This window comes from Castor canadensis, chromosome 4 (genome assembly GCF_047511655.1).
Source record: "Castor canadensis chromosome 4, mCasCan1.hap1v2, whole genome shotgun sequence".
Classification (NCBI taxonomy): domain Eukaryota; kingdom Metazoa; phylum Chordata; class Mammalia; order Rodentia; family Castoridae; genus Castor; species Castor canadensis.
The window spans coordinates 15583875-15596514 of NC_133389.1; the positions used below are offsets into that span (position 1 = coordinate 15583875).

Consider the following 12640-nt stretch of genomic DNA (forward strand, 5'->3'; position numbering starts at 1 on the left):
GTAACAGAATTGTGTTCAGAAGCCAACTGGCTCCATGTCAGATCACTCATGCCAGTGTCTGATGTCCAGTCCAGGCCAGCTTTAGGCCTGACTCTGCTGTCTAGAACCACTGTCCTGGGCACCAACATGCTATTTCCTCATCTGGGAGCCAGTATTGCTGGGTTTTGCTGATGACTTTGCTACTCTTTCCTTTCTACCATTATGGCTGCACTGACCTTCATCTGTAGAGAATGGCTGCTCCATTCTGCTTTTAAAGGAAACTTATTGTTCTGACCCCTCCTGGTAAACTTAATCTCACCAGTCAAGAATTGCAGGGGCCACAATATTCTTTCAGCTAAAAAAAGAGAACAAACAAAAAGATCCTTGTAGGTCTCTTTCTCCTAAACCAAGGGTTGGTATCAAGTTTTTCTGTGAAGGGCCATATAGTAAATGTCTTTGGCTTGGCAGGCCTGTTGTCTCTACTCAACCACTTGCAGCACAAGGCAGTCACAGGCAATGCATAAAACAAATGGATGTGGCTGTGTTCCAACAAAACTTATTTTTAAATATAAGTGGATTTTGGACCCCAGCCTTACTCCACAGCACTTGAAGCAGGAGTTGATGCTGGTTAGTGGGTTTGACTCAGCTCTCATATTCCTCACAAGCTACGTTACCAAAATAAGAGCAGTCTCGGGGCTCCTGTGTCTGTGACCTGTACTGCAATTGCTTCATGACCCTTTGGTAGGTCTGGTAAGGCATACTGGCTACTATGTGAAATCATAACTGGGCAATTGAATGGTGCCCAAACCACAAGTTACTCTTGAAATCAGCAGCACTTCTGTGACCTATTTTCATGACTATATCCCCAAATAACGAATTAAAATTTCTTTGCTCCAAGTCAGATAGGAAGTACATTCTCAATTTTTGCAATTTGGCTTAGTAAGTAAGGTAGTCACCCATTGATCTAGCTTTGAGATTTGCCTTGAAATAATTAATACTAACGAAGGCCAGTAACATCTACTAACTCACAGGAATTCAAATGGCTTTTAAAAAGATGAACACAATCTGGAAGATTCTGAGAAGCCCTCAAAAAATGAAGCTTCCCAAGGGACTTCCCCACATACAAAGGTTCAAGGGCATTAATTTCCATACCCTTGACTTCCATGTGACTCTTCGATAACACCAGAAGCATCCTGCAGGCTTCATTCCCTTTTCCCTTCTTCGGTCCTGTTTCTCCTGCTTACAAAACCCACCCCAAATCCTGCTGTGGTGCCAGACCTCTGAAATGCCAGAAATACAAGTGGAAATACTGGTGATGGCAAAACCCCTGCATTCTCAGAAGCCTGGTTCGGCTTCTGTCTTTCCCCATCTACCGAGGGCAAAAGCGTGGCCATGGAAATGGGGTATTTGGGTCTAGCTTGAGCTGTTCTGAATTAAAATATACTGCAAGGAGAGACAGGAGTGAAACTTTCATTCATCTAACTCCTCCCCTCCACCTGCTGTAAAAACTGCCTCATCTGCTAAGGTGCGAGGCAGAGAGAATATCTATCAGAAACCCAGCAGGCAGCAGCACCTTATTTCACACAGAGGACAGTCTTGTGGAAAGGCTCTGGGCCTGGTCTATCTTAGAATCAGAATTCAGAGGGAACTGGCTGTAATAGGAGGTTTATTTTAATAATTAAAAATCAAACAACATTGAAACCTGTTGAAATCATTCTAAGTAGAGGGGGTGGTGGTTGAAGGAGAGTGATGGTGGGGACAACCTAACCAAAGTACAGTGCAAGCCAATATGAAAATGTCACAATGAAACTCCTTGTACAACTAATATATGCTAATAAAAATGTTTTCAAAAAGCAAGTCAGACTTTTTCCAAAAGAAAACATGTCTGCTTGGTCAATGCAATGATAACAAAGCCTGGCGGTGCCAGTAGGTCTCACTGGTTACATACTTTCCTTTACATGAATTGAAATGAAGAATATCTAGTCATGTCCAAGTATTTTGGCTTAGAATAAAGTGAAAAATTTAACAAGCATAAATAATCATTTGTTACATCTTGAGGACACACAAAAACCCTGTTTTGTAATACTTCCTAGAAGTTGGGAAAGCAAGTAACTCTAAGAAATACTCTTGCAAGTCAAAAGGATTTGTATTTGAAGGACACAATAGAATTCTCAGATGACAGATAGATTATTAAAAACAACTTCGCATGTCATATCACTATGTGATCGTGGACAGATAGCTCAGAAGATACCAAAAGAATTAAGACCTCTCAGCACTTACATATGCAACAGCAAAAGGTGCAAATAGAATTGGTGTTGAGTCCTGGTGCATTTTAGCAGTAATATCCAACCACCAATATATAATCGGGAAAATTTACTCATGAGGTCCAAAAGCTTTTACTTTTATGATTTTGATATAGCAAAATGTAATGTATTAATTTATGACTAATTGTGCAGTAATAAATGTGGTGACCACTTGGTTCAGAAGAAATGTTTTTGACCCTGAGAACCTAAGTTAAAATTATAAAAACTGAGGTTTCTAACAGGCTCCTATTTTTGATATAAGGGAACAGAGATTAGTAAAGGCCCTTGGCGAATAAAAATATTCGGATGAAATTCTATGAGGAAGGTGGAGTGGATACAAATCAAAGGAGGGCAAAGAACTAAGGAAAATTTCCAACAGTTAAATATGACTCATGCATGTTCAAATGGAAGGTGGTAGGTATCAGTCTGCTGTGGTTTTCAGATTCCAGGGACTACTTTGAAGTGTTACTGTAGTTATAAATCCCTGGTAACTAAGTCCTTAGCAACTCTAAATTTGTAGTTAAAAAAAAATTGAAGACGTTAACTTAAAACTGTGGCCCTGGGTGCATGCTTTTTCAAGATTCTTCTACTAGAGGGTGCACAATTTAAAAGCATACTGGAGGATCCCTGCTCTATCCTCTGTTCCTAAGTGGGGATTGCGTTTCACAGGTGGAGGAGAAGGAGGGCCACAAAGGGGGAACGTGGGCTCTGCTCAAATTGAAGCGCCTGGTCTGGCCTACGCCTGAGTCTTTTGGAAAATCAAGGGGACCTCTCGGGTTCCTCCCCTAAGCGTCAATGAAAACTTCCTGGGGGCTCGCTTGGGGGGTTCACCACAGCACGCACACACATGCAAGCATGCAACCGTGCATCCTTACAGGGGTGCTGGGCGCCAAAACCGGGCGCGCACTCGGTGTTGCGGCGGCAGCACTCGCAGTCCTGGCTCCAGTGGTAGCCGGTCGTGCAGGCACAGCGCCGTGGGGACGTGCGGTTCCCGGGGTCCACGGCCACCAGAGCCTTGCCTGTGGGAGACAAGGACAGGTCAGAAGGACAGACAGGAGGCACAGACCATGCGCCATCCAGTCGTGCACTGTTCAACATCCAGCCCAAGCCAGATCCTGCCTGGATGCCTTACTGGATGATTCATTCCATTGGGGACACTGAGTTTAAGGAACTCCCAAGTTCCTCCTTGCAATTCTGTGTTGGCATGAAGACACTCAGCAGTCCCCTGTCACCCTCTACTAATTAAAAGTTTTATGGAATTACTAAAAAGTCAGTTTTTATGTCAGGGGGAATATATGATTACTGAGTACTTTGGCAAATGCACAAAACAAACAGTATACAGTCTTGATTTTTAATAAATTGAAATGTCGTAAGTATTATTATTGCCACAGCTAGTGTGGATGCAAGAGAACAGGGCTTTTGGAGATTTGGGAATTAGCGTGGGATCCTGGAGGGTCCCAGAAAGTACAGGGGTACAGGAAGAAGACTGGGGAATCAGTCTCTCCCCAAACACTTAGGGCTGCAGGTTTTTCTCTTCTTTCAAAACATGTAGTACAGAGCTATCTTCTTACCACAATCTCCTGACCTCTTCCAATTTTCCTGGAATATCACTCCATGGAAATTTATCTATTGTAAATGGCACACACACACACACACACACACACTGCTCATCATTCACAGACTCACATTTATGAATTTGCCCATTCACTAAAAATTCTCTGTCACCCCAAAGACAATACCCTTGGCATTTTCCAGCCATTTGTGGACAGGTGCTGAACCATGTGAACTAAGTTGCCAGCCCAGGTGGAACAAGGACCTCTGCCTTCTTGCTTCAGCTCTCCCAATAAACAAGACTGTCCCTTACACAGCCTATCCTGTACCATGCTTTTCTCATTTTCATGCTTTTTGTTGGTGAGTTCCATATTTAAAATGAGCCATAGTGCTGAAGTACTGTCTAGTGTTTCTGAGTGCAAGAAGGCTGTGACTGTGATGTGCCTTATAGAGAAAACAGGTGTGTGAGACATGCTTTGTATGAGCATGAGCTGTGGCTCTCTCTCTCTCTCTCTCTCTCTCTCTCTCTCTCTCTTTCTTCAAAACCCTAACATTAACACTGGCCTGGAACTCCGGTAGGACTGTCGACATGGCCCCTGCACCTCATATTCCTGAATACATACAGGACTTCCAAGGCGAAAAGAGAAACAAACAAGAAACCTGTTTCTTCCTCATTGTTTCCAGTTAGAGCCAGAAGGGAGGGGACATTTCCTATTTCTGTTCTTTTCAGAGCTGAGCATGGTAAACCTGGAGAAGTCCCCATTCTTTCCTGTCTCATAGTGGTTCTGCAGCACCAAGACCAACATGCAGAAACACATCCATGATGCATGGGGACATACATGGACACATGCCACTTTTCTAGAATATTCTAAGTACCCCCTGTATCCCAATCAAATGTAAGTGAATGTAAGCTTGTGGGGTGGTGAATACTTTTGACATCTTTTAAAATCAAGTGCTGCTCAGTTTTAGGTTTTAATCAATTCTGGCAGTAGACAGAATGAATCTTTATTTCCAAGAGACAGCGCTGAGTCAAGGTCATTACTAAGAGTGGGAAATAAAAAAGACTTGATCAGCTGCTTCTGTTCAGCGGAGTTTCCATGTTACCTTCTCCAGCTGAAAATCTGGCCAGCGGTCTCTAACACGTTCAAAAAATCATGCTGTTAAAAAATACTTATTTCTGCCATGCCTGGTGGCTCATGCCTGTCATCCCAGCTACTCAGAAGGTGTAGGTAGGAGGGTTGCAATGCTTGACCCAGACAAAAACACACGACCCTATCTGAAAAATAACTGAAGCAAGAAGGACTGGGGAGGGGTGGGGGTTTGGCTCAAGTGGTAGAGCCCTTGCCTAGCAAGTGTAAGGCCCTGAGTAACCCCAGTACCACCAAAAACAAAGCAAGCTTATATCTTAGGTCTTTCTGATGGGGAAAGCAAAGCCTATCAGGGCAGGCAATGCCCCAGGGAAGCGTGGAGGCCAGGGAGCCCTTCGAGATGCCTCGGGTTGCATCAGAAGATCTGGGGAAACTTTGAAGAGGAGTGATAACCTGAATAAAACCAGAAGTAACTGCAACAGATCACAACACCTCGCACACATCTAAATCCAGGAGTTCATAATGTTAATACAAATCCTTGGGAGAAAGCTTGATGATCACATCATTATTTTGAAGTGACAAGTGAAGTTCTAAGCATTTCCGTGCCTTTCGTATAGGGACTGCACTTCAGAGAAACAAATGGTTGGTGAAGCATTTCAGCTAATGAAAGCAAGAGAAAGACAGAATAAGAACATCATTTCTGCATCCCTTAACTGATGCAGGCCACGCTCATCAGCAGCTGCTAACATCACAAAAAGAGAGATAGACAAGCAGTCATTATACAATTCCAGTATTGTATTATACATATAAACTGTACAATGGGTGACAGGGTTTTGTCAACACCAAACCAGAGTCTGATTGGCTTTCTACATCTAACACCCAATGTATGGGAAACATAGGGAACAGAAGAAAGTGTTGCATCCAAGGGGAACAGCAAAATCCAGACTGTGAGCTACAAGGACTAACATCATAGGTTCTTCAACATATAAACAGAATAGAAAAAGGGAGGAAGAGGAGCCTCTAGGTTAGGACAAATTATAGTTTGTTTTTGCTGTTGTTGTTTGTTCTGTTTTTGTCTTGCTATGTAGCCCAGGCTGGCCTTGAACTCTTGATCCTCCTACTTTAGTCTCCCAAGTGCTAGAATTAGAGTGTGTGGCACCACACCTAACACAACAAAGTATAATTTTAAAAAATTAAGGCAGTCTGGCAAAGATATCAAAATGTAGAACTAATAAAACATTTATGGTTTAGGGAAAAGGTTTACGAGTCAGAAGAGCAGTGCTGAGTCCTGCTCCTCAGCAATTAACCTTGGAGAGGTCAATTAGCCCCTGAACCTATTTCCCCATATTCAAAATGGGAAAGGTACAGCTACCTCACAGGGTTCAGGAGGACCAAATGACACAAAGACACATATAAACATTATAGAAATATTTTGTCAATTATAAAATGTGTCCATGGTTAGGCTACAACAAGAACTTATTCCAGGAAAAAAGTTCTAAATGAAGAATTTTAAGGGTCCAGCATGGTGGCTCACATTGTAATTCCAGCTACTCAGAAGGTGGTGATTGGGAAGATCGCAGTTCAAGGCCAGCATGGGCAAAAAGTGAGACTCCATCTCAACAAATAAGCCAGGCAAGGTGGTTCATGCCTATAACCCCAGCCACGCAGGAGGTGCAGACAGGAGTATTTAAGCTCAAGGCTGGCCCTGGGCAAAAACCTGAGAACCTATCTGAAAAATAACTGACACAAAAGAAGACTGGAGGTGTGGCTCAAATAGTACCTATTAAGCAAATAAAAAAAAAAAAAAGAAAAAAAAACTTATCTCAGGGTTTCAGGTATCTAAAACTGTAGTCATAAATTCTTCCTGTACCCTTCAAAAGACACACTACCTGCAGTATCTAAAAACCTTTGTATAGAACAGGAGACTTGAGGGACAAAAGATGAACCCTGGTTCCCACACTTCACAGTGACATGCTAATGTGGTAACCTACCGGTATCACAAACTTTATGCAGCAGGCATTTATCTTCTTCATTCCAGGTATCCAAGTACTCATCCAGGCCGCAGGGCAGGCACACGCTGTCAGAGGTAGTAGTGCATTTAGAAGACATGTACTTTCCTTAAGTTGGAAGGGAAAAAAATGCACCAATCAGAAACAACACACCACAGTAAAAACCACACCAACCAAAACAACACACCACAATAATAAAAAACACCAACCAAAACACAATAATAAAAAACACACCAACCAAAACAACACACCACAATAATAAAAAATGACCAGCCAAAACCAAACAATTTTACCATGCACTGGTTTGGGGTGTGGCTTGGGGGAAGAACACTTGCTTAGCATGTACAAGGTTCAATCCCCAGCACTAAATAAATAAACGAAACACCAATCTTCAAGTCGAATTTGCATGACTGTGATCCCAGGAAGTCAACCAAGACAATATGACACTAAGACGAGGCCCCAGGCACAGTGAGTACAATACCCTGGGCTTGTCAGGCCTCTCTACTGGCTAAAATATTCTGTCCTGGGTCTGCTGTGACTGCTATGGGTCCCTCCTGGGTTTTCTGTGGTCATAGAAGTCTCTCTGTTTAAGTAAAGACCAACCCCTTTTGCACCCAAAAACCTTGTTGACTGAGTAGAACTCTGGACTTAAAATGGGCCCTGAAGAACTCAAGGAATAAAGGGGCACAGCAAGAAGAACACCATTCCCCTCCCCCCATATTCAAACACCACTCTACCATCACTCTGAATGGTTAACGTCTTGTGTGCTACATGTACTACAGGCTCACAGTTAATTTAACCAAGAGTTAAGCACGCACACACGTACACACACACATGAAAATCACTGGATCTTGGTTCTGTACATCCAAGGGTCATATTATAAGGTACCCCACTTTCTCATCTCCTCCCAAGAACAATGAGAGGGTGAGGACCCAGTGGGATGGGGACCTCACAGAGCTGTAGAAATACCTGGCCACACCCCAACAGAACAGCCTTGGGAAGGCAGCAGCCAGTCCCCCTTCTGCTCCTCAGCAAGTATGTGGGACAAGGTCTAACAAGATTTAGGCATTTTGGCAGGGACAATTTCAGTATGGGTTTTTCCAAAATAAAATTTCTATGCAAACAATTTTAAATAAGAGCAGCATTTCACATTTTGAGAGTTGGGATCATAAAGTGCTAAAATATGATTTGGAAAACTCTGCCTTCTTAAAAAATAGTGTTTTGGAAAAATGTGTTTCAGCACAAATGAAGAACCAGCCTCTGAAATTGCTTTTGATTTTATCTATTTAGGGAAAGACTTTGTCTTTTGAGTGATGTGCATTATTGCCTGCACTGCCATGAAAGGTCTCTCCAATCTGTCTCTCCACTGGTAGAAAGAGAAAAACAAAATTCAGTGAGAGCTCCCCATGAGGCAGACACCGGAAGGAACCCAGGAGCACACGTACCTGGCTCGCACCTGCTGCAACATTGCCCGAGATGTTCATAATGCCTGTCACTGGTACATGGAGGAGTGACCTGCAAGGTCACCTGAGAAGAAAATTGACATCAGGTAGACATTACACACATGTTCTTTCCAGGTTACACAAAAAGTGCATTGCCAAATTATACTTCGAAAATGTATAAGAGAAACCATAAGCTGCTCCTCTAACACCTCCAAAAATGTCATTTCCCTGTTCTAGTCCAGCTCTACCTAAGAATGTACAAGTCCAACCTTTTAGCACAGGACTTGACACGTTTAAGCATTTTGGAACATTTCAGTGATGTTATGGTGATATGGTGGATTAAAGGAAATTTGCAAACTGTACACAGAAAGTTGAAAACTGCTGTACACAGCCAAATACAAAATGAGTCCCACTTTGGTGGGGCCAAATGGTGACACTATGCTGTGTCAACTCTGGTCATGAAAGGGCGGGAACACAGTGAGGCCCCTTCCTGTAATTACTCTAGGCAATGTCAGATTTGGTCTTAAGTTATATCTGAATTTTAAGCATGAAGAAAATATTTTAGAGTGGGCACAGCAAAGTGAAGAACTCTGGAGACTAAGTTTCAACTGTCTGCTGCCTAAGGAGCTCTAGACAAGCTGCTTAAGTGTTGTGAGCTTCTGTTTCCTTTCTGCTCCCAAACAGTATGATTCTTTGCTTCTTTTCCTCCTCCCTGAATGATCGAGAGTGAATAATATTGAAATCCATTGCATCTGTGTAGGAACAAGACACAATGAATTGCACCGAAAACTGTTCACAATACAGGGTATGGGGGAAAGGGTAAGGAAGAGTAACAGAAGGGGGTTGACTGACTAAAGCACAATATATTTACAGGTAAAACACCAAGGCAAAAACCCCACTGAACAATGAACAAACACTTAAACTATGAAGGACAGGATGTAAAACGGGCCATGTTAAAGGGAGGGCTGCAGGGGGAGGGGAGGTAAATGAAGAGGGTAAAGGAGGTGAATATGGTTGAGATACTTTCTATGTATGAATATGGAACTTTGAAACCTGCTGAAGCCATTTTAAGAGGAGTGGGAGAAGAGGGAGAATAATGGAGGGGATGAACCAAACCAGAGTACAATATGTAAATATGGAAATGTCACAATGAAACGCCCTGTATAACTATCGTATACTAATAAAAACATTAAGAGCAGTATCATTCTAATACTACAGCGAGCTCTGGATCTGTCCTGTCCATCTCAGTAAAACAGAACAAAACGGCCTAGTCCCCTGTACTCCCCAGAGAACCCTGCAGGGCAATAGGAACACTGTCTTCCTCACCAGCCTTTTCAGTGTCAGAAGAAAACAGCAACCACAAACCCTGCTGTGGACGCACAGTCTCATTAGAAATGGAGAAGGAAAAAGGAATCAGTTCATCAGTGTGTGGATATCATGGGTCAAGTTCCCTGCTGGGTCCAGAAACCAAGTTACAGACCTTCCCCTCAAGAGGACTGGAGTTGAATGGGAAGCACACAACTGGGCAGGTGCTACCATGAAAGCAAATGGGCCCAATTTCAGCAGAGCAAGGCCAGCAAAGTCTCCTTCAGGACCTGGTGAGTGAGCACAGCCTTATAAGTCACACAGTTCAGCCAGATGAGGAAACAGCGACTGGCAGGTACAGGAGGCGCAACGCAGACAGTTCAGACAGAGGCAGTGAGGTATGAACAGACTTTTGGGCTGGGTGGGGGCAGTAGGAGAACATCAGTATGGCTGGAGCCCAGGTCAGCAAAGGAGAGGTGGGAGATGTGAACAAAGGTAGCCAGTACTAGGTCAAGGTCAAGGAGGAAATATGTAGAAATAAAATGGCTTGGAAGAAGCCATGCATCCTCAAAATACCTCAAGTATGTTAGGAAGTTTTAAAAAGAACCGACCCAGAAAACTCAAGACTAGTTGAGTAGGGAGGGAGGATGGGCCTCTGTGACCTCACCCTGACCTGGCGAGTGGGGTCAGGAACACAGTGACTCTGAGGTCCATAGGAAGGGCCCAGTGGATTACTGGAGTAATGTGTTCTGGGAGGGTTGTGTGTGGACTGGTTTCCTGGGCCTGGCTCTCGAGCTCCATGGACACCTGTAACACAGTTTGCGTGGTACCAATGCACTCACCAGTTGACAGGGTCTTAAGAACACTGCAAGAACCCCAGTGAAAATTAGGAGGAGCAACTTAGAAGAGATCATGAAGGCGCTCCCTTCTGCTCTTCTCTTTGTTCTTATGGTGATCTATTTCCCTGGAACAGCCTCAAAGAGGGACAAGCAGAGGCCAATGGCAAAACTGAATGTGGCTGATACATTCAATGTCTGGCCTAGCCAATGACAAGGGCAAAGAGGATCAATAGGTTGGAGGAAGATGTTTTAGATGACAAAGGTTATCGACTGCTTCTGACCCATTAAGAAAGCAGCCATGGTGGGTCACAGAAAGGTGACACACACAGAAAGGTACTTTTTAGGGGGAATTTGACAGAAGGCTACTGCAGTTGCTTAGGAGCACTTTTGGATGCCATGGCTGTGTCTTGGGCTCTGAGCCAGGCTTGCCGAACATCACCTGACTGAACATGTGGACAAAGTGCTTCCATGTGATTCATTTAACCCACCCAGCATCTAACCCGGGGCCTCATGCCTCCTCCTTGAATAAGGACTCACTGCTCTGCGAAGTGACCATGTGTTCTAACTCCCAGATGTTCACAGATCATTCTTTAAAATCCACCTCTCTCTTCTAACCTCCTATCCTACTGTGGCTTTACACTCAGACACACTTGTTCTCCAAAAAGTTGAGATACAATTCACATACTGAGATGTAACTTTCTGAAGTGTATCAGTCAGTGATTTTTAGTATATTTCCACGATACTAATTCCAGAACATTTTCATCACCTTAAAACTGACACAAGGACTTCACAGAGCAGTTGAATTACAGATCCTTTAAAGAAGAGCTGAAAATTTTCTAATGGGAAAATTTGCTATAGAGAGGCAGAAAATGATGATTTTAATCTCATTGAAACCTACTTTGTTCTCTCCTTCCACATTATATCTTAATCATACTTTCACATCTTCACACTGGCGATATATATTCAACTTAAGAGGCAACACTTACACATACATGCATTTATGGAAATGTGGTCTGGCAGTGATTTTTTTTTTTTAATCTGGAAAACTCTTCAGTATGCCCACACGTCCAAGAGAAGGTGAACTGTGCCTTTATTGTCTCTCCTCTTCCTTCCTGGCTCTCTGCTTCAACTTCCCTTCCCTGTTCTAGGAGGAGCTGCCTTCCTGAGGGTTTGGCAGCTCCCCAGCCCTCACACAGCCTGTGCTGGTCTCATTCTGATCCCGTGCTTCAGATCCAGGAGACAGGCTTCCAGACTGCCGTATGCACACAGTGCCCATGTTGGTAACTACTAGGAAATCTAGTTCCCATGCCCCAGTTCATCTTGCTTGGCCAGTCCTTTGCGGACTTGGACACTGTAGGATACTCCTTGTTCCTGACTCCCAGACTCCGTCCTGAGGGCCGCCTGCTTGGGTGGCCTGTCAGATACCTCCTCTGGAAGTCATTTTTGTGTGAGATTGAACAGATACCTTTTAGGAAGACATCTGGGTCCCTGTCTTGTCCAGTCTGACTCTTCCTTTTGCCTACAGGATTCTAAAGATTCCAATGTCCACCATTTCACCACTAGTTGCCCTGCCCACCAGCAGCTGGCAAGGCCCTCCTCAGGCTGCTCAAGACCCTCCCAGCCGCAGCCCTACCCCTCCCCGCAGCTGACCAGAATTGGAGCCTGACTCCATCTTCCCAGATTGAGCTACCCAGGTAGACAGGTGGTGGCTGTTATTGGTAGCCGTCCTCATGAAGTGGGACCCTGATGAAAACATGCTTCTGCTGAAGTGTTCCTGAAGGAATCCCCCAGGGAAACGGGGTATTGGAAGCAGGCTGCAATGCTCAGATGATGGGGTGATGGTGCCAGCACCCCTTCTCTGTGATATGCAATGGTAGGCCCTGGATAACTGAATTGAGATGTAAAGTTCTGGTTATCTAGGTTTTTTTCTAGCTCACCCTCAAGATGGACTTGTTTCCTTCTAAAGCAATAGCGTTACTTTCTGAAGCACAGGTGTCTTCAGGAAGCAAATGAAGCAGAACAAACTTTTTAAACTTCTAATTCTTGACTATGGGATATACTCCTTGGTGAGTCCAAAAGAAAAATGATGGTAAAATGATGATTCACTTTATTTGACTTCTTTTG

At 43.7% G+C, this 12640-nt stretch overlaps 1 protein-coding gene across 2 annotated transcripts in view; it reads right to left on the reverse strand.

Annotated features, from left to right (window-relative positions):
* The window catches only part of Tnfrsf11a (TNF receptor superfamily member 11a), a 50976-nt gene that overhangs the window by 21052 nt on the left and 17284 nt on the right, over positions 1 to 12640 (reverse strand). For both annotated transcript variants that reach the window (XM_074069682.1, XM_074069681.1), the window contains exons 2-4: positions 8376 to 8457; positions 6913 to 7038; positions 3158 to 3301 (exon numbers count right to left, since the gene is read on the reverse strand). In XM_074069682.1, coding sequence (XP_073925783.1) covers positions 3158 to 3301; positions 6913 to 7038; positions 8376 to 8414 — 309 coding nt within the window. In that variant the 5' untranslated portion in view covers positions 8415 to 8457. The remainder of the gene's footprint in view (positions 1 to 3157; positions 3302 to 6912; positions 7039 to 8375; positions 8458 to 12640) is intronic.